Source organism: Elaeis guineensis, chromosome 4 (genome assembly GCF_000442705.2).
Source record: "Elaeis guineensis isolate ETL-2024a chromosome 4, EG11, whole genome shotgun sequence".
NCBI classification, from domain to species: Eukaryota; Viridiplantae; Streptophyta; class Magnoliopsida; order Arecales; family Arecaceae; genus Elaeis; species Elaeis guineensis.
This window is the reverse complement of record NC_025996.2, coordinates 59,184,699-59,207,017: the sequence shown is the minus strand read 5'-3', so window position 1 is coordinate 59,207,017 and position 22,319 is coordinate 59,184,699. Positions and strand designations below refer to the sequence as shown.

The 22,319-nt window shown below is 35.6% G+C and overlaps 1 protein-coding gene across 1 annotated transcript; it reads left to right on the top strand.

The window, feature by feature from the left end:
* Positions 1 to 15,166: 15,166 nt before the first annotated feature.
* Positions 15,167 to 16,969, top strand: LOC105042790 (uncharacterized). Its single transcript, XM_010920110.4, has 2 exons — positions 15,167 to 16,162; positions 16,666 to 16,969. Coding segments are annotated over exons 1-2 (744 nt in total). The 5' UTR covers positions 15,167 to 15,419; the 3' UTR covers positions 16,667 to 16,969.
* Positions 16,970 to 22,319: the final 5,350 nt, after the last annotated feature.

The following is a 22,319-nucleotide window of genomic DNA, read 5'->3' as shown; positions in this document are numbered from 1 at the left end:
CCTATCCAGATTACCTTCTGATCGAGAGATTGAGTTTTCTATTGATTTGATTCCTGATACTGGTCCAATTTCTAAAGCTCCTTATCAGATGGCTCCAACAGAATTGAAGAAATTGAAAAAGCAATTACAAGAGCCATTGGACAGAGAATTTATTAGATCCAGTGTATCACTTTAGGGCACTCCGATACTATTTATGAAAAAGAAAGATGGTAGTCTTCGGCTTGGTATAGACTATCAAGAATTAAATAAGGTAACAGTATGAAATAGATATCCTTTATCAAGAATCGATGATTTGTTTGATCAATTGCAAGGGGCATAGGTCTTCTCAAAAATTGATCTCCATTCCAACTACCACCAATTGCAGATACAGCTCAAGGATATATCAAAAATGGTCTTTCAAACTAGATATGGGCATTATGAGTTTTTAGTCATGCCCTTTGGTCTGACTAATGCATCGATCTGCAGCCTTCTTGGATCTCATGAACCGAATGTTCACACCGTACTTAGATCGATTTGTGATTGTATTCATTGATGATATCTTGATCTACTCAAAGAGTCTACTAGAGCATAAAGAACATTTGAGGATAGTATGGCAAACTCTTAGGAGAAAGAAACTATATGCAAAACTATAAAAGTGTGAGTTTTGGTTGGATAGTATTACTTTTTTCAGACATATCATCTCTAAAGATGGTATTTCAGTTGACCCAAAGAAAGTAGAGGCAGTAGTTGAGAGGAGCCGACCTTCTAATGTATCGAAGGTACGTAGCTTTTTGGAGATGGCTGGCTACTACCGGAGGTTTGTGAAAGATTTCTCTCATATTGCTATGCCCCTATCCCATTTAACATAGAAACGAGTAAAGTTTGAATGGACAGATGAATGAGAACAAAATTTTCAAGAGTTAAACAGACGGTTAGTGACAGCTCTGATTTTAAATATTTCATTTGTGACGGAAGGTTTCACTATCTATAGTGATGCATCTCGTAAGGGTCTCGATTGTGTTCTAATGCAAAAAAAAAAGTAGTAGCTTATGCCTCTAGACAATTGAAGTCCTACGAGTAGAATTACCCTATACATGACTTAGAGTTAGCAGCTATGATTTTTGCTTTAAAAATATGGAGGCATTATTTATATGGAGAGCATTGCGAGATTTTTATAGATCACAAAAGTTTAAAGTACATCTTTACTTAGGAGTTAAACTTGAGGCAAACAAGATGGTTGGAGCTACAAAAGGACTATGATTTGACAATAAGTTATCATCCAGAGAAGGTGAATGTGGTAGCCAATGCTTTAAGTAAAAAATTTTCTAGTGAATTGGCCACTTTGATTACCTCACAAAAGCCTATTTTGCTAGATCTAGAGAGATCAGGAATTAAAATATGACTACATGATCCTCAAGTTCAATTTGCAAATCTTACAGTACAGTCTATCCTGATTGAAAAGATTAAGTCGGCTCAGAAAGAGGATTCAGAGCTACAGAAGATTAGAGAAGCAGTGAAATTTGATACACAATTGAAATTCGATACACAAACTGAATTTTGGATACATACGGATGGTTCATTGAGGTTTGATAATAGGCTATGTATTTCTAAGGTTCCAGAATTAAGGAACAAGATTTTAGAAGAGGCTCACAGTTCGGCTTACCCCATTCACCCAAGAGGCACTAAAATATATCGAGATTTAAAAAGAAACTTTTGGTGATCTGGCATGAAGAAGGATATTGCACAGTTTGTGGCTCAGTGTCTGGTATGTCAACAAGTAAAAGTAGAGCATCAAAGACCAGTAGGACCACTACAGTCTTTTCTTATTCCCTAGTGAAAATGAGAGCATATTACAATGGATTTTGTGACTGGTTTACCTAAAACACTTCGAAATAATAATGCTGTATGGGTAATTATGGATCGATTGATGAAATTAGCTCATTTCTTATCCTTCTAAGTTGGTCTCTCTTTGGAAAGATTGGCAAGCTTATATATAGAGCAGATAGTAAGACTGCATAGGGTACCAGTTACTATTATATCAGATCAGGATAGTAGATTTATTTCACAATTTTGGAAGATTCTTTATAAAGTTCTTGGTACCAAGTTAAATTTCAGTATAGTATTTCATCCCCAAACTGACAGACAATCAGAACAAACTATTCAAATCCTAGAAGATATACTGAGGGCTTGTGTCATGGACCTAGGCGGTGCATGGGATAATCACTTATCATTGGTTGAGTTCGCTTATAATAATAGTTACCAAATAAGTATCTAGATAGCTCCTTTCGAGGTATTATATGGAAAGAAGTATAGATCTCTTATTTGTTGGGATGATGTAGGAGAAAAAAATTATTGGGGTCGAAAATAGTGCAACAGACTATGAATAAAGTACACATGATCCAGAAACAGCTTCGTATAGCTCAGAGCAGGCAAAAGAGTTATGCTAATAATAGAAGAAAGGAGCTGGAGTTTCAAGTAGGTGATCATATTTTTCTAAGAGTTTCTCCCACTAAAGATGTAATGAGATTTGGAGTTCGTGATAAATTGAGTTCAAGGTATATTGGCCCTTTTGAAATTTTGGACAGAATCGGAGAGGTTACATATCGGTTAGCGCTACCACCGGCTTTATCTGGTGTGCATAATGTGTTTCATGTGTCAATGTTAAGGAAGTATATTCCAAATCTAAGTTATGCGGTGAATTATGAGCTCTTGCATCTTCAAAAGGATCTGACTTATGAAGAGTATCCAGTGCCGATTGTTGATAGAAAAGATCAGGTGTTGCAACATCGAACTATCCCTTATGTGAAGATACAATTGAGCAACCATAGTGAAAGAGAGGCTATATGGAAACTTGAAGTAGAAATGAAGGTCAAGTATCTACAGCTCTTCGAAAACTCAGGTATGCTAATTTTGAGGATGAAATTATTTCAAGGAGGAGAGAATGTAATGGCCCAGCCCATTGGGCTCTTGGGCCTGACATAAGCCTGGTGAGTCTTATAACCCACGAAGGGAAGGAGGAAGACTCCTAATCGGAGTCTTCTTCCCTTCCGACTCTGATGAAATCAGACTGAGAGAGTCCGGTATAGTTTAGAAAATCTCCCTACAAAGCCCCTTCCCCTCCTTTTAGATCTTTATCACGGGATTTTTAAAGATCATTAAGAGTTTAAAGGGATTTTTCAAAGGTTCTCCATGAGTTCTTGGACAAGAAGAAAGGGTCGCCGGAGTTCTTCTCGATCGCCAGAGCAAGGTAAGCTCCTTTCCTCCCCTTCTTTTTCTGGTTGTCTTTTCTTCACTGACAAGCAACTGCAAGCCGTCGGATTTGAGCCAATAGTGTCATCCCTATTTTGTTCTATTTTCCCCGCATGCTGCTGGCAATAGCTGCCATTAGGGCTGTCATCGAGATTGTGTTCGCCACCATCGGAAACCACCATGGGTGGCCGACGTCGGCCTTCCTTGGCTACATGTGGGGGGAGAGGAGAAGAAGGAGATCGGGTCTCCTATTTTGGACGAGGAGAAGAGAAGAAAAAGCATCTTCTGTCTCTTTTCTAATAATTAACAAATTAATTTAAATAATTAATGAATCAATTTATATTTTCTTTCTTTCTTTTTAGATGGTTTAGGAAAATTTGAGAAGAAAAAATATTGAGGACGAGGGTGAGGATCCCAATAAACCCCAATAGAAAATTTTAAAAATTTAATTTATTTTATTTGATTTATTTTATAATATTAATTTAATATATATAGGAGAACAGTCTATCGGATAGGAGGACATCGAGTAGGATTTTGACATCCAGAGTATAAGGCAGTGAGTCTGATTTATTACTGATTGAGGTAAAAATTTCTGTACATGATTACTAAATATAGATATATACCATTTTACCGTTTACATTTGCTTGTATTGATAGATTTAATAGGGTTGAGATATAACCATTCCTGAAATGATTTTTCGATATGATTTACATCATTTATTGATTTTACATATGTATTAATGGTTGATATTGCAGTTATGTGGATATGATATTCTTTCTCTGATCATATTGAAAATTTAAAATTTATTTGGTGAAAATAATATGAAATTAACGTGAAATAAAAGGATGAAGAATATATGGTTTAGACTAGCCTCATTATGGTATAGCCTATCAGGAGCTCATGCTTAAGACAGTCTTCACAGGCTTATACTTGGATCAACCGGTCAGGAGCTCATGTCTGGGACAGTCCGTCAGGAGCTTATGTCTGGAACAGTCCCCATGAGCTTTCATACGTGGGACAGCCAGTCAGAAGCTCATATCTGAGACAGCCTTGATGGACTTATAAATGAAAATTTGATCGGATAAAGACTGAGATATAGTCTTGATTAGTCCAAAACCAAAAAGAATAAAGGTTATCCAACTGAAGTTGTGGAAAGATGAATCAGATGTTAAGATTATATAGATTAATGTTGAATAAAAACCTCACTTGATGGTATATGATGATCTATTATGTAATCAATACATATTTATGTCAGTATTTGAGTTATTTTAAATATATATATTATGAGTTTTCATAACATTGTATTGATATTTATATATTTTTCACTTCATCCATTATTCTAATATAAATGTATAGTGATTCTTACTGAGCTGAAGAAACTCATATTCCTTTGTTATTTTTTTTTTCAGAATCACAGGATGCTTAGTTTAGATGGGTTGGGCAAGAGAAGTCAAATATTGGAGTTTTTAGTAATTTAACTAGTTTAAATTTTCTGATACCAATGAATATTTGAATGATTGTATTTGAACAAGTTTACTATTTGATTTGAAGATGTGATTCGGTTGACATATTTAATATTTATCTAATTATTTAAAATATTTAAGTTAATATTTTTTTTAAACCTTACATGATCTCTAGAATACTGCTCTAAGGATTGTGTGGCCATGTTACATGGCCAACTCAGATGCTGGGTTCGGGACGTGATAGATGACTCGGCAATGTTTGTTGGATATGTCCAGTATCTAACAACAAGTTCCCAAAGTTCCTGTTGTTCCAGGAGATTCCTACTAAATATTAGCTGTCTACCATGATATACGCTGTTTATAGAAACAATATGCTTCTTTTTCCCGACATTATATGAAAACTTCCAACAATGGTTGTTTAAGGAATAGGTTAAATTTATGGTACAATTCCCTCCTTAGTTATTCTCCTGTTCCACTTAGTGCTTTTCTTATAGGTTTTCATTACTTGAAAGGACCTTTATGTGGACACTAGACACTGCTGGTGCCCTTGCATTGCACTATAAATTAGCCATTTGATTGTAGTTGTTCCCATTGCTTTATCTTATTATATAGTCTTTTATGGGAAAAATATTCGTTTTTTCCCGGTGCTGCCTCTTCTTTGTGTACCACGCAGAAAGATTAAAGAGTTGTCTGCCACATTAAATTTTAAATAAGAAGAAACTCCCTTATCTAAGTCAGTTGAATTGCTCTTAGTCGTTCGGTCTAATCATCAATGGTCAAGAAGTCATGACGATCCAAGACCGATACTTTATTTAAAATTTTATTTTGTACATTTTACCTGTAGGATGTCACGTTTGTTCAACTATTCACAGGCAAATGAACCAACCCATTTTTTTTTTCTTGTATGTCTGTTTGTGTGTGTATGTCTGTTGCCAATAATGTTGTTATGAAAATTTAATGCCTTGTTTGTTTCTGATAGGATCTAACGAGGGGAAGCTAATCAAACCAATTTCATTCAAAAAGATGTCCTTTAATAGGGATGGTGGGGGCCTCCCTCTCTTCCAAGTATTATTAAAGGTGGTGGTTGTGGTGCAGATTCAGATAATCTGTAGACATTGTGAGAAAGTCTATGCCCAACTCTCCCTCTGACCTTACCATGTTCTTTTTGTGGCTCTTTTTCCCTCTCCACGAGCGGCGATCTTTTACATAGAAAGCAGATATTTAGATAAATATAAGGCCAATGAAAGCAACCAATCTTTTCTTAAATATGGTAGCTACGGAGTGGTCCTTCCAAAGGAGAATAGAATCTACCTAGGGATAAAATTATATTAAAATATTCAAAGAGATATGGTTAGAGTCACCTGTCCATGATTAATTATTTTTCACACAAAAAATTGATAGATCACCTTTCACAACATCTGCACAGATTTCAAAACACTACCAATTTCATTAATCTCAACGTGATCATTGCATCATCCAATGGTAGATTTGTGTAAAGTTAATTTTTTTTTTTTTGTGCAAAAGATACAACCCTGTCTATGATCAAAGGAATCCATTCTCCTTTAAAATCCTCTAATCTAATAGAGCAGCAATAGTTACTCTAGGTTCTTACCGTAGAACTTTTTAAAACAATGACGACCATAGAATAAACTTGTGCCTTCATTAACTGCATCCATGAGAATAATAGAGGTGCCAATATAACCATTGCGACAATCATGCGGTAGGGCCAAGGTTCAATAATATCTTGCCTCACACACATCAATGAGAGAGTGTACGGTACATACCATCATATTCATTGCTTTTCGCTTAGTGTGCCTACTATTATTGTTTGTCTCCATTTGGTATTTGTGTCTTAACACCATTATTTTAATCATAAGATAATCCGTTCTTTGATGTTACAAGTAGGCTACTCTGGCAGGGTGGTCCATGGCCGTGGATCGGTTACAATATGGCGGCCGTGTTTCCTGTGGTGCATGGCCCGTGATGGTGGTGTAGTGACCTGCAATGCGGCAAGACAGGAATGCTGCGAAAGTTTCAACCAGCTACGCAGGGAGCTTCGGACGTGGACAACGAGAGGTCATGGTGGTGGAGCAAGATGACAAGGCAAGATGTCAAGTTGAGAGAGTGATCTTGATGCTTGATTAGAGATCGGCGGAGGAGGTGAAATTGGAGGAGAATGCAAGAGATCAAGCACCATGGCGTAATATTTTATGGTGGTGGAGATGAGCCGCACAATAGAGCCTACTGATTTAGGCCAGTAGAAGCATATGGTCTCATGGTCCAAAAACTTAAGCTTTTGATTGAAGGACCATGAACTAATTATAAACTTATTTGACATCCTTTTAAATAAGTCCATAGAGAACTACGAAGATCTCTCCCACCCTAGCTCATGATGCCCTCAATGGCTTTCTCTATGGCTTCTACACTTCAAGTCAAGTTTTGACTCCAAAACTTGCTTGTTAGGGTGATTCTTATCTTTTTTTCAATCTTTGCTCATGAACTTGAAATTGTTCCATTAACTAATCAAAAATTGGAGATCTCATATCCTTTGATTCCTCAATACTGACGATGATATTTTGCAACTTCAGTGTCAAGGAATGACAGATCTTGGCACCACCTCGGTATCCATGAGTCTTTTTCAATTTCTCTTCGATTGATTTATAATTACCAATATGCAATAGCGGCAATATTTCTCGACCCCATATAAACGGCTTCAAATTCTCTTCCTAATGTCTATAACAAACAACACTTGACAAGATCATCTCCCGGTAAAATAGTGGAGAGAGTATCCCATGCTTGATTAAAGATGTTGCTTCGAAAATCTCTTAGACAGTACCCCTCCAAATAAAAGACAAAAAGCTTTCTTGTCTTTCATGCACCTTTGGTGAATCTTTTTGATTTTGAGTGCCTCCTCTTGCAATTTAGGTTCACAATAGCCCCTATCGACCATCTCCTATAATTCTTAATGAACAAAATAGTGCTTTCATGTGTATGCACCAAATTGCATAATTCTCCTTTTGTAAGCTTGGGTACATTGGGATGAGCAAGATTGTTAGCCATCTTTCCTTCAAGAACTCTTCTGAACCATATTTTGGTATCAGACTTACGTTGGCAAGAAAAGCACAAAGATACGGGGATTTGGTGAGCAATTGACCATGCAAACTTATGAGAAGCAACGAAAATTTCTACTCTTTAGTCTTTTGTATCAATCTTACATAAGACACACTGAGAACATCTCTCTTTAGCACCCCAATAAAGCATCCTTTCACTCACAGGCCATGTCCCTTCACTGTAGACACCTTTCCAACACAAATTCAGAACAAAAGACACACCTCTCCATCACTTCCTTTAGCTATTTACATTTAAACAAATAAAAGCATTCTCCATTAATATTTTTTAAAACAAGAGATATAACATTCTCCTCACTATACAAAATACACTTTTTGATTAAAGAAAAAAATATCATGAATCGGTTTTATTTCTAATAAGAAAATGTGGAAGGATTACTTTCCGTTTTAATCTATTTGAAAGGATAATTTATTCCAGCTTTATTGAACCGGACACAACTAAGAAGCTAATTTTACTCGTCAAAAAGATCATAATAACTAACTTATCAAATTTTAATTCTAAAATATGTTAAAAGAATTGACCAAACAGTCTTAGCATAAGGAAGTATGACTCATGGTCATGGAGAATAGAACTCGAAAATTTATTGATTTTGAATGAACTCCATGTAGCAAATTTCACGAGTATGCACGGGCATTTAGCATGAGATTTTGATAAACTTAATAGCAGCTGTTTCCCATCACCAAGACAATAAAATAGTCATATTTAGAATATCAATGATATCAGATACACTGCAAGGATCGATGCTGAAACCCTAATCCCTGTAACCTCATGTACTACTTTAGGTTTATTCACCTTTTAGGCGCCCCAGCCTACATTACTCTTATCGTCTCCTATCTCTTATATTCTTCACGCCCACAACGCATGATTGTTACGTCTTCGGGCCCGCATTAGACCACCCATCCTCCAATCTAATATGTTCTATTAAGTGATTGCTATCATCACAAGCGACCGTCCTACACGAAGCCTATCCAATTAAAAGGCTAAAACCTACGAGCTCCTGCCACACTATGACCCTCCTACCTAATCCATCAATCGCTTTCTTGTTGATTCCCAAATGAGAGATAACGCAATGAAATAATTAAATTATTATATTAATTATCAAATTCTACAGTTACCAGATTCACGCATGTTCTTGCCGACTACAGTTGCCATGATGTTAGATATAGCAACTGCCACATATTACATACACAATTTTGATATATCAACTTAGCCCAATCTGCAAAAACTACAGGATCCATTTCTAACATCTTTCTCATAATTATGAAATTTTACTGTTATATCCTATCATATCTGGTTCCTAAAGCCATGAGGCTCAACTTATATATACATAAAACATTCAGTGCCATAAATATTATAAGCAATTTAAACAATATTTCCGACATAATTTTTTCGCTCTGTGCAATAGCCTTCGAAGATATCAGATGCTCTCCAGTGCCTTCTAATGCTCATAAGTAACGACCTTTTTTTTTTTTTAATTTTAAGGAAAAGGTGTGGTAGCGAGCACCTTCTATTTGCTATTGTTTTCCTCTTATTTCAAAGGCCAAAATCCTTTTATCAAAAAAAAAAAAAAGGCTAAAATCCTTCACGTGGTAGCAAAGTGGACATGCTAAATGGATATATGCATCTCCTTGTTCGGAGGAGCTTGTAGGATCAGTCTTTCACAAGTATTTTTCAAAGAGATCCGACTAATTCTCACATCATTTCTTCAGGAAAAAGTTGATGCTATTATGTTTTTCAATAGATAAGTTTCCAATGGTGGATATAGAAATGCAAATGGTCTTTTTTTTAAGAAAAATGGTATTATGATATAAATAATCAATTCAAAATAGCTTTACAAGATATCTATGCCATGTTACGTTACAATTCCTTCCAACAAAAACACATAAGGGGCATTTGGTATGCGATGATCTATCCAAAATTAAAGATGATGTAGATGAAAATGATAAGATCATCATATTTAATTATACCATAATAATCTTACATGGTAATAATTTCAAATCACTTCCACTCCTTAAATCACCATCCAATACGATAATAGAAAATCTATTTTTGAGGACAGATATCCAATATCACTCTATTATAGTGATTTTATATTCAAATATATTAATCAAAATATTCTCGTAGTCTAAAGACTTTTTGAAAGAGAAAAAAAAAAATTTTTTTGCCGCGATATTATTTTGCACATGTACGATATATTATTTATGCGCACTAGATAGGTAGTTGAGGTGGAAAAAGAGAAAAAAATCATTCCTTTTCTTGTCATGGTGATTAGAAAGAGAAAAAATCTATAAGATATTAGTGATGATTTCGATTTATCAATCCAATCATAGTAATTTAAGGTTTTCCTCTTCTTCCATCTCTCCTCTGTTATTTTTTCTCTTTCCATCTGAGATATGTCAGAGATATTTTTAGTATTATACGATTGGTGATCTTAGATTTTCGTAGCATACCAAACAAGTTACTTATATATATCCAGAGATCTTTAATTACTACACTATGACCAACCAAACATCGGGATCTTAGATTATTAGGGATCAGATCATTCTAGAATTTGAATCACTAATGATCTTAGATTACCGTGATGATCTCAGTTGGATCACCAAATGTAGATCTCGAAACACCTTGATGGTATACTTGAAGAAGTGGTGCTTTCATCCAAATGGAGGGTATCCACAGACTAACCAAATCCTAGTGAGGTTTTGTATTGAGACAAACTACAAATGTGACTTTCTCTATTTTTCACCATCAATGTTGCAAATGCTGTTTGATAGTTACAAAGTGCAGAAGTGATGGAAAAACATGAAATTGTTGCAGAGAACCATATATTTGGAACACTTTGCCATTATGTTAAATACTTTTAGGTGCTGTTTCCTAGCATATGTACCATCTGTTCACTGCACCAGTCAGCGTAATGGTTTAGAATTGGTACGATACGTGGAGCTCACATGGATAACTGCAGGTATACATGTATCAACCCACCAATAATCACCATGCACGAGTTATTGGAATGAGAAGTGTAGCAGCACTAGGAAGCTCTCTCTGTGATTCCTCTAAATCTCCCTGATCACAATAGCTATAAGATTTGAACCTAGATCTCTCGCACAGCCACCAAAAACATTAGCACTAGGTTAAGCTACCACCCTCAATGGCGAGAAACACTTGAGGAAGAAATAATAGGCCAGTAGTTGTTTCCCAATTTTTTTATGCATCTAAGCATGTTGCATTAAAGCTTCCTTTGACTATGTTACTCATATATATTTATTCTTAGTGGAAACTAAAAACGAGATTTGCTTTTCCATAGGTACTTTGAGTGGGTTAATAAATGGATTTCCGAACTGTAAGAGCCACTTGCGTTTTAGAAATAAAAGTGGGAGGACCACCAATTAGAGTTTTCTATGTCAAATATCTTGAGAAACACCTCCCATGAATTGACATTAAAACGTCTTCCCAATGGTAGGTTTCATAATTTTTGCTTCCATCCTCGTTCAACACAATACAGATGAAAATTCTACTTTTCGAGAATAACAATACTGATGCAAATCATAATTGGTTTTTATATCTAACAATAAAAGTAGTAAATGTATCACTATGAAAAGAGAGACCCCATGAAATTTGTGCATACTTGGTCATTCATATGAGCATTATAGAATTTGGATGTTCTCTTATATGGTTTCAAATTTTAGTGGGATGTACTAATTTGATAAAAAAAAAAAAAAAAAAAATTCTTCAATCTGCTTAACTTTGATATCTTGAAAGATTTGAGAAAAAAGAAAAATAAAATTTGTCAAAAATATGGTTTAGTTCTACTTTGATTTCATTAATGATTTCTAAATTGAAATTAATAACCTGTATTTTTAATAGTGAGGTCTGTCTTAGCATAATTCTAGTCAGATTCCGCTCCTAATTTGAATAAAACTAGCTTTCTCGAAACAAACATAACTAGTAAAAATAAATAGAAAAAAACTAAAATCCTATAGGAGATAGATTTCTATATTAATTTCATCTTCGGTAGCTCTACCTAATTCTTCTGAAATTGGGAAATAGATCCAATTAAAATTTTTTTCAAAACAAATAAAGTTCCATATGGTCGATCCGTTTTGAGATCCAAATATTGAAATTAGGCTCTGCTTGTTGGATGTACCACACCTTTTAGGAGGTGGTGCAATGTCATACAGCTAAAAAAGTTATGTAATTTTAAAAAAAAAATTATCTTAATTAGGCATCATGCAACCAAATTATATCCTCCAAAAATTTAACATACACTTTAACTTTTTGATATGGTAGATCTCACTTCTAGATCCTATTTAATCCTATTTATATTGTCTCATATAGTACTCTACATCGAATTTAATGGTCTTTCTCATTTTTCATGGGATGTCGAGATGAGATACCGTCCCAAGCATCAAGGAACAGGATCATCTTACCAACATCCTAAAGCATCCCAATATGTGCATCTTGGAAAACCCTCATCTCAATATTAGGATGGAGCAGAGTGATGACACATCTTGTTTCATGATAAAAACCTAGACAGCTCTATCTTGGGAGATCTAAAACCTTATATTCTAGATATCATGCTTATTAATTTACTTTTGTGACCCCATCACACTTCACCACTTTCCACTTAGAGGTGGAAGAAATGCATGCGTCCCTTTCAGTTGCTGATTATGGCAATACAGCCATGGATTAAATCTACTCATTCCATTATCATGGAGCTAGCTAGTCTTGAAGCTAAAGGAAGAGCAAGAAAGGAGTATAAAACAGCTCCACCACACAAAGTCTTGTCAAACGAGATCAACATATTATGATTGCACCCGGACCAATTGCGCTGCTTAGCGTGCAACCTAACCTTGTCTTCCATCCGTGCACCATCCTTGGAACCAAAGGCACCGGCCAGGAAGCCCGTGAATGCATGTGTGGCTGAACCAAAGTGGCCATGATCCTTCTAGAGGACCCATCATACAATTTCTTTATCTTTTTATGAAGAATCTAGAGAAAAAGCAAGGGAAGAAAGAAAGGAGAGACTGAAGCAGCCGGCCCACCACTTTGTTGGAGTGATGGTACAAGACCAAGAATCTCCATTAACTTAACTTTGTAGTAGTTGGAGGTGTTGGTGCTCTCTCTTGGCCCCAACATCAGTGGCCACCACGGTCTCCGCGGCCTCGGGGCGCACGGAATTATAGAAAAGGAAAGCAAGCACAATGCAATACAATAATGAGGGGAATCATTTCTTCATGTCATGGGTGTTTTATAATTCATACGAAACGGCGAAGAAGACTATATATAAGTTTGATAAATTATAGCATGTTTATTAATTGGGTTCTTGACGCTGGATGTGAACGAACATGTCACCTAATGCGAAGAGAAAAACGCCAACCGGGGTTTAGGCTAGGGCTGCTTGGACTGTTCTATGTGCATGTACTAGAAGACAAAGGAGAAATGTAATACTATATATGCCATATTTTATTTACAAGAGCTCGTTGATTGAAGTTGTTAGAGATATAGATTCGTTCTCTCTAGTAGGAGGAGAGATCCACAGGCAAATGTTACACAGTAATATCTATGGCTGTTGAAACTCCTACTATAGCTAGGTCTGCTATAGAAATTTTACATATGCTATTGTTATTATGACTATGCACAACTAGACATTCCCTAACTCGGCAAGAATGTTTTAGCACTTAAGTTATTTTCTAAATTATGCATTAATTAGACAACTTCTTCTAAACCCCTGTCACGGGCTGTATTTGGAGTGCACATACCAGTGATGTGGGATGACACCATCATGCTTTAAGATATAAGCAACCTATTTACCCCTCATGAAGTCAAACTTTTATATATTTTATAAATATTATATAAGTGAGATTTGCACATGAAGGAGAAAAGGGAAAACAACACACAAAAACCCTATATAGTTTTTTAATGTAACCATTATATTTGAATCTATGTACTGTGAAAAGTAGATGTTTGATGCATTGCATATGAGGAAATTATGGAACTCTGATAAAGAAAAACTTGTTAAACTCCTAAATGTGTGACCCTATGGAAGTACTAAATGGTGCTTGTCTACTAGCTAGAGCTCAAAGAGTTGCATCTCCCATACTAATTACCTTTTTTTTTTTTTTTTTTATCAAAAGAGTGGGAGATCCATTGCATTAAAATTTTCTAGATTCAAACATGCAGAGATATCTAAGAGTTAGAACCTAAAATCTCTGGCTGCTGACAAAGAGTAGTTGTGGTCATTGACCATACATGTACGTCAAATATTGATCAAATGGAGGCAAGTAAAGCAGCTTGCTCACTTTTAGAATGACTCCACCAAAGACTAGTAATTATCATTCGATAGTAGTAAATAACCTATTCTCTAGTTAAAGCAACATAATTAAGAACAAAACATGACATTTAAGTAAATAGTCTTGCAAATTCTGAATACCTTGACTGACACTTCCATTTGTAAGGAGAATGACCATTGGTTTTCCAGTGTCAATTAACTAAAATACATCACTTGATTTCTTTAGTTAGATAAAATTTTTTCCTTGGTTCTTGTTTCTGTGGCTATTTTAGGTTTAATTTTGTAGTACGTTGCATCCATAATAGATATCATCATGTATAGAAATTAATATACATTATTATGTGTAGAATATGGACTAGACTAACTTATGACACTGACTACCCAAGCTATAATAATAACTAAAAAATATCACTGAGCTGATGTGGTATTAATCCTACTGCTCACTTAGAATTCATCTTACGAAGTTTGCTGTTTAATGAAGCAAAGTGATTGATGCAAGATACCTAAACAATCTTTTGAGTGATTTTTCTTAATCACCATAGCAACAGATAAGGCACTTAGTATATGAATATTGTTAGATCCAAATCTAATATCGAACATAGAGCATAATTTCTAAGTGAGAATGATTCAATCTCTAAAAATATATTTTTATTTTTTTTTAATATTTAAATTTTATTTTAATTTCGAACCAAATATATGTAATGGGAGATATGATCATTTTGACTGCATAGATCCAAAGCGCTCCTAACTCAATCCGAGTTCATTTCCGATGTGGGATTCCCGCCAGGGAAGGTAAATCTTCCTTTCGTGCGAAAGGTACAACCCCGATTGGAGGAGATCCAGCAACCAGCAACCGCCATTTGTACTGTAGCTGGCCAACTCACCCTCCTACCGCCTCCCAAACCTTAACCTTGACTGCGGACGCCAGAACCGTGTCAATTGGATTTAAGTCTCCCCTCCTATCCGCCAGAACCTTGTAAAATAAGCCCGCGCCCGGGCCCCGACATATGAACCAACATCCTTTCTCTCTCTTCCCCCTTTCTTCTATCTCCCACTACTGCTGGATCCCAACCAGCATAAAAGAAAAGCTTCTCCATCCCCGACAATAACCTGAAACCCCTCTAATCATATCCTCTCTCTCTCTCTTCTTGCATCGATTATATTATATTTCCCCCCTCTCTCTCTGCCTTATTCTCTCCCCTTCCATCCAAATTCTCATCCACTTCTTCCCCAGTCTTTCCATCAGCGCAAGTTTCAGCTCATTTTCTAATGGCTGATCAGATGCTGTCGATGTGAAGGAGAAGAAGAGGGTGATGGAGATGGCGGCCAAAACCGCCTTCCTCCTGTTCGGCTTCGGCTCCGTCTTCGCTGTTGTCTTCGCCAGTACTCTCGCCGTTGTCCCCTCCGTCGACCGCCTCTTCTCCTCCCAAAGCAGCCTTTTGATCACCGTCCACCTCATCATCGCCGCCATATGGAAGCTCTCCAATGCCAAGCCCCGCGGCGACCACCCTCACAACCACGACAACCCCCTAGCGCCTCCTCCTGACTCGCCGGAGACCTGGTACGACGTCCATGCTTCCTCCCCCACTACCTCTACCACCACCAGTACTTCACCGGAATCCAACTCCGCGCCGTCGCCGCCGGCTGAACCTGTCATCCCACCGGAGACTGCGGAAGAGGAGGTGGCAGCGTCGAGCTCCGTCGACGATGGAGACAATTCGATGGATGCAACATGGACGGCGATCATGGACGGCGGGGGGCGACTCGCAAAGCCGGTGCTGAAGAAGAGCCAAACGTGGGAGAAGTGCAAGGAAGTGAAGGTAGTAGGAGAGAAAGCGGTGGGGAAGAGGGAGATGAGGAAGTCGGAGACGTTCAAGGAGAAGGCGAAGGCCATAGTGGAGGAGGGGTGGAGGAGGAGGGACGTGCTGGTGGTGAGTCAGGACGAGCTGTTCCGGCGCGTTGAGACCCTCATCAAGAAGCACCACGAGAATCTGCGCCTCCAGCGGCAGGAGTCGGAGCAGCGCCGGTTCTTGGAGAGGTTTCGCCGTAGCTACTAGTAAATACTAATACTGATCACCTCTTCTTCTCCTCTTAATTTTCTCCTCTATCAAAATATCCAAAAAAAAAAAAAAATCTTTCTTCTATATCTCTTTTATTACTACGTGTCTTTCAATGTTAATGCCCATAAATTCCAAGTAGAGAATTAACAAGAAATTCGAATTTATATGCAAACTTTGAGGGTTAGAGAACTATTTTTCTTCTCTTGGTCCTTCAAAGTTTGGCGGTAAAGCTACAGGATATATTGGATTCTGTGGCATGTTTTTGTCGTGTCCGCTGCTGCTGGGTTATGTTTTCTCCTGGGAAACTATGAACGTTTTGTTTGCTTTGGTCAGCCATGATCTAGTGAGCAAGTGACCTTATTTTCTTCTCTTTTAAATATATTTTAATAGAGATAATCATTTACTTATAGAATTGGATTTTTTTTAATATTTTTTTTTAAAAAAAAGCTATATGCCAGTGTTTGGATATCTATACTATTTTCTTGGCTTTATTCTGCAGGCTCGTGCATTGTTTATGTTGGAGATGAGTGGAGTACTTAGTGCCAGCGCTATGGTGGTGGATTGGTGTAGAATGGTGGGGAGCGCAGATCGGTGGGAAGTTCTGCCTTTTGCTTTTCTTCCGCATATTTCAGGCTTAAAGCTCGGTAAATTTTCTCAGTTAGAGGGTTGAGGTGTAAATATGCATATGCTGTGTATGGTGCACGTATGGAGCTGTGTTTGTGGATATATGGCAGGTGTGATCATAGTTGTGGGAAGTATCATAATGTAAAAATGCCTAATAAGGTAATTAATTATCTTTTTGTCATCCAAGCGGCATGCCGCTCGATCTTCTACATATCTATTTTCAGCTTTTAGTTCAAGATTTGTGATTTACAATAATAGGAGAAAGCTCAATTAAGTGTTCAAGTACAGTAACAACTAAGGTAAATACGAGTACTTTAACATGAAAGACTTAACATATATATATATTGTGCAGCATGTTCGTATGCCTGTCCTATCAAAAAAAGATTGGATTATTTCAGGAAATAAATTCAACCATTTCCCAATACTTTTACTAATTAACTTCTTGATCCTATACACATTTTTCTCATTGAGCAAAGGGTACAAAATATCTCTTCATCCTTGGCTTTTTAAGTAATGATCCAGGCATAATCCTGGACATTAGGAGTATTAGAAAAAGAGAGAAAAAATATACCTATAGGTTAGCTAGTTTCTGTTTGAAAGGATGCAATTTCTTAACTGTGTGTCTCTTCCACCTTCAATGGATCCTGCCCATGTGCAGCTTTTTAAGTATTTTTGTTTATATGCACTGGCATGCAACATGTAACCGGATGGCAAACAGAAATTGTTCTTTTGGTGCTTAGCACATGAGATGCTGGTGACATATTTAAAAGAAAGGAGTATACAATAAACATCTGTGCTACCGTTAATAAATGAAAGATTACTTTGGTATGAGATCTTTATGAGAATTGATTAGTATGCTCATTCTTTTATTTGATGTAAAGAATTCATTTATACTTTGGGTGTTGGGCTGAAAAGATTAAATCCTCAAATGATAAAGTGTTGTAGTTTTCCCATCAATGTAAACAAAATATGGATCACAATTGGTAGCAACTGCAAATAATACACCTTAATTTGATTTATTCTATTGACATATGGAGAGTACATCTAGTCTGTTATAACCATTAGTAGATGATAGGAAGCGAAGAGTTCATCAAGGGGATAATTATCTCATATCCAATGATACAAAATGAACAAATTTCAAATTTTGCACAACCTGAGTTAAAAGCGCATATATATATATATATATATATATATATATATATATATAGAGAGAGAGAGAGAGAGAGAGAGAATCAAATCAACTAGATTTGGATTTAGATCCAATCAAGTCAAAACTCTATATAGGGGTTCTACATCAATGATCCAAGCTGTTGAATGTAATCTACTACCTTAAAACTATTTGCATACAAAAAATCATATGATTTAAAGATCCTTAGTCTATGCATCAAGTAATCAAAAATTGGATAGTCTAAATAAAATTGAATTATGTGTATTTTTTTATCATTGGATGCATAGATTAAGAGATTTTACATCATATGATTTTTAGTGTGTAAGTAATTTTGAGGTTGTAGATCACATCCAACGGCTTAAATCATCGATGTAAGAACCCCATTGTCTAATTTTAACCTGATCAGATCCGAGCCCAAATTCGACCAACCTTATCCAAGTCTGCCTTATATATATATATATATATATATATATATATATAAATATATATATATATATATATATATAATTTAGAATTATGCTATTTAAAATAAAATGTATGTGAATGGTGGTGCAATATGGAAAAGTTTTGCTAAATATTTAATTGTGGTAGAAGAAATTTATATTACAATCGGCAATCAGATAATTAGCGAGTGAACTGTAAATTAGTGAATAAACAACTAAAGGGAAAAAACATATTCTTAATCTTTGAACAAGTGACATTGCAATAGCTAATGCTTTATATCTGTTGTCATGGTATTCACCCTATAGTTCTATATGTATAAGAAGGCAATCATGTATGCACATGGTCTTCCTCAATTTTTTTTTTTTTTTGAGTTTTGAGAAATTGCATGTATATGCTCTTCTTATAGCTCATATCTATCCATATCTCTCTCTCTCTCTCTCTCTCTCATGCATGCACATAGCATATACATATTATGCAAAAAAATTGTTTTCTCATCTATATAGATCATAACCATCAAAAAATAAATAAATAAAGAAAAGAAAAAGATCTTCCACACTCCTCCTTGATTAAATAATCTCATGATACATACAATGCTCCTCCAAGTTAATCATAAACTATATGTCCATTTCTACATGAAAGATACAATTGATCAGTATCTTCTATTGAGCCTGGTCACGTGATCATGAATAAGACTTCACAACCAACCTGTTTTTTTCCTGAGAAAGACCATATTGTTGTTTAACATTGACTCTTGACTGATTTCCAGAAGTGGGTGAAAGATATTAGTTCCCTTTTTTCAAAAAATAATCTTGGCACCATAAAATTATTTGATTAACTAGATAGAATAAGCTAAATAGTCAATGAAATAATCTACTTAAAGCCTACGCTCTCTAAGTACACTGGACCCTCCCTATGTTGTATAGGACCACATTACTTTCATGCTACCAATACCATACTTATCTTTAGAACTTCCTGTATTTTCATCTTTAACTTCCGAACTAACTGAAGAAAAAGCCTTGATTTGATATTTTTTTAACCATTGTTTCATTGTTGCGTGTTATCGTTAAGCTAGTCTTCAGACTGACTACATGTATCATATATTATAGTTGGGTTTTGCCAAACATTAGGCTGGCTTATGGTTGGCTTGGTTTCTCCTAAATTTGAAGTTTGGCAGACCCCTCCGAGCCCCTACCATAACCAACAAGCTTTAAAATGTCAATATGGTCAGCTTCATGATGTCCTTTTTCCTTGATATATGCCAAGTATGGGTTATAGTTTAATCTAAAGGAAGGAAACTTTCACCTCAGGAAAATGAGGTAATTGAAGAATAATCAGCAGCCCAAAACAATTGGCATGGTTAGACTTTAGAGGCTTATGTGCAAGAAGCAAAGCTAATCAATGGAGAATTTTGTAATAGATGGAAAGATATATTTGCCAAAACACAGCGCGCAGACGCAAGGAAGGAGTGTGGTGCAAAAGGAATCATTTCCTTTGCGTCTACACTATGCTTTAACACAATTTGCAAATAAGTTTCAAAGAACTCATGGAATTAATCCCCATGTCAATTACACTAGGGGAAACACCTCCCATAGCAAAACCTCCTCTCAATGAGAGAAAAAAAGGGAACCACTATATTTTAACCCGGTTTGCAGACTAGTACATCGTGACCCAGTAGCAGGATGTATGATTCTAATTAAACTCACTTCACCAAAAAGAAATGTAATGGAATTCAATAATAAACTAACATATACTTTTTATTATTAGATTAGAATGAATTTTGTTTGATAAAAATATCTTTTTCCTCCTAACAAAGTGTAGCTCTCTGAAAAAAAATATAATTATATAATTGCCCACACATACCGGAGCCGTGTAACACATTACAATTGCATGATTAGGAAATGAAATTATATGTTTGGGAAAGATTTTATGAACTCCTTGATCCGTACTTCAGTCAATAATTTGCCTGAGTTAGTAATACAAGTGTACTCATAGAGCAAATATATATAGTCTTCGTAGAGTTTTGCGATCCTGTTTTCCAGAAAAAAAAAATAGAAAAGAAAAGAATGGTGCATCCAAAGAATAGTGCATTTCACCAAAGATAAAATTTACAAAAAAATTGGTGACTTATATAAATTTAAATATTCTATATTTATAATTTACTTTGTTTGCTCTTTTCTTAAAAAAATATTTTGTTTAATCATTTTAACTATTGGATGTGAATAAGATTATCTTTTAAGTTATTGCTTAGTGTGCATGTAGCTGCTAGAAATCTTAGATTTGGAATAATTTAACTAATATTAATTCTAAGAAGATCTGAAAAAATACTGAATTTATAACTAACATCTTGCACCAATTGGTACGGTAGTCAACATGAGTGGATCTCCTTTTTTTATTAACAAATCTGACAATATCGAAATATTTTTATCTGCAAAAGTTTAGCATGTTTTAAACTTTTAAAATAAATTAAATTTATTATAAAAATAGTTTAAATATTTAATCATATCACCTGATTAAGTTTTTTTTAATTGAAAAATTGAAAAAATAAGCTCCTTGTTCATAGTTTAGGTGGGCCTCTTTTGTTTTATCAAAATCTAACACAATTAGAATATTTTCATCCACAAAAGTATATAGTACATATTAACTTTAGATAAAATAAGTTTGAATAATTATAACATTAGTCTAAGTTTTTTGTGAACTCACATGATATATTAAGGTTATATTTCAAATTGAAAGATTAGGAAAGTAAGTCAATTTTATATATCTTGAGTGGTCTCTTTTTTTGTTATCAAAATCCATCAATATTAGAAACTCTCATCCATAGAATTGTCTAGAATATTTTGAACTTTAAAAGGAAAATAAATTAGAGATACTACAAAAAAAATTTTAATCTCTAATAGAATCACCTGATTAAGATTAATTATAATTTATCTTATTAAATCTTTTGTTAAGAAAGATCTTATTTAATAATTGTAACAATGGATGTGAATAAGAAGCATCTGTTTAGGTTATATAAAAGGAGTAATTAAGCATCAAGGAGTGCTACCATGGTCCTGGCATTAAAAAAAGTACAACATAATTAATGGACATCAAGTCTCAAGATTAGAGACACAATCAACAACCTATTTCCTGTGATGTGACTCAATCCAACTTGTCAAAGTCAAACCTAGAGGTTTCCATCCATTACCCTCAATGTTGTGACCATTTCTTCGTTGTTTCATTTGGCTCGTGGCACAAGGGAAGAATGGTTCAAGAGGGCAAGCAGTCGAAGCAAACATCCATATCACGAGGAGAGCAAGCTTTCTGGTTGGGAACCCAAGAGTGGCTTTCATCACTGTAAGCCCTCGATCTATAGCAGATCCTTCATCAACTAAACACTCATCTCGTCCATCCTCTCAAGGTTCTCTACGTTGACTCCCAAGTCAATGCAAGGGGGTTTCAGCCTTCTTTTCTTTAATGCAGATGGGATCTTTCCACGTGAAACAGAAAGATATTTAACCTTTCAATATATATGGTGCTCTTAATCAAAGTCCACTTGTTCCGGCTCATAATACTAAATTATGATGAAAACAAAATAATCCAACCAACAGAGAGGTTTCATCCTGGCTAAAGTAACCATGCATAACAACGAAAGCAATCGACCAGATTGGAGCTTAGTTGGAGAAAGAGATGTAGATAGGGATCGCCCACTCATCCTTGAAACTTCCGCACATTGTCTTGGTTTAAAAGACGTTTCCAGGAAAGAGTCGTTATCCTCTCACCATCAGCTCAGAGTATATATTGTGAACGAGCCCCGACGGCATGGAGCTCCATTAATTTGGTCAGTTGAGAGAAGCTCATGTGCTATTGAAGATTTAGTAGGAATTATCAAATGCAAACAAGGAGTACTGGACACATCGTTGACGGTGATGATGATCTTT

Bases quoted from the DNA above. Each gene is read 5' to 3' on its own strand.
- LOC105042790 (XM_010920110.4), top strand. From the start codon at position 15,420: ATGGAGATGGCGGCCAAAACCGCCTTCCTCCTGTTCGGCTTCGGCTCC.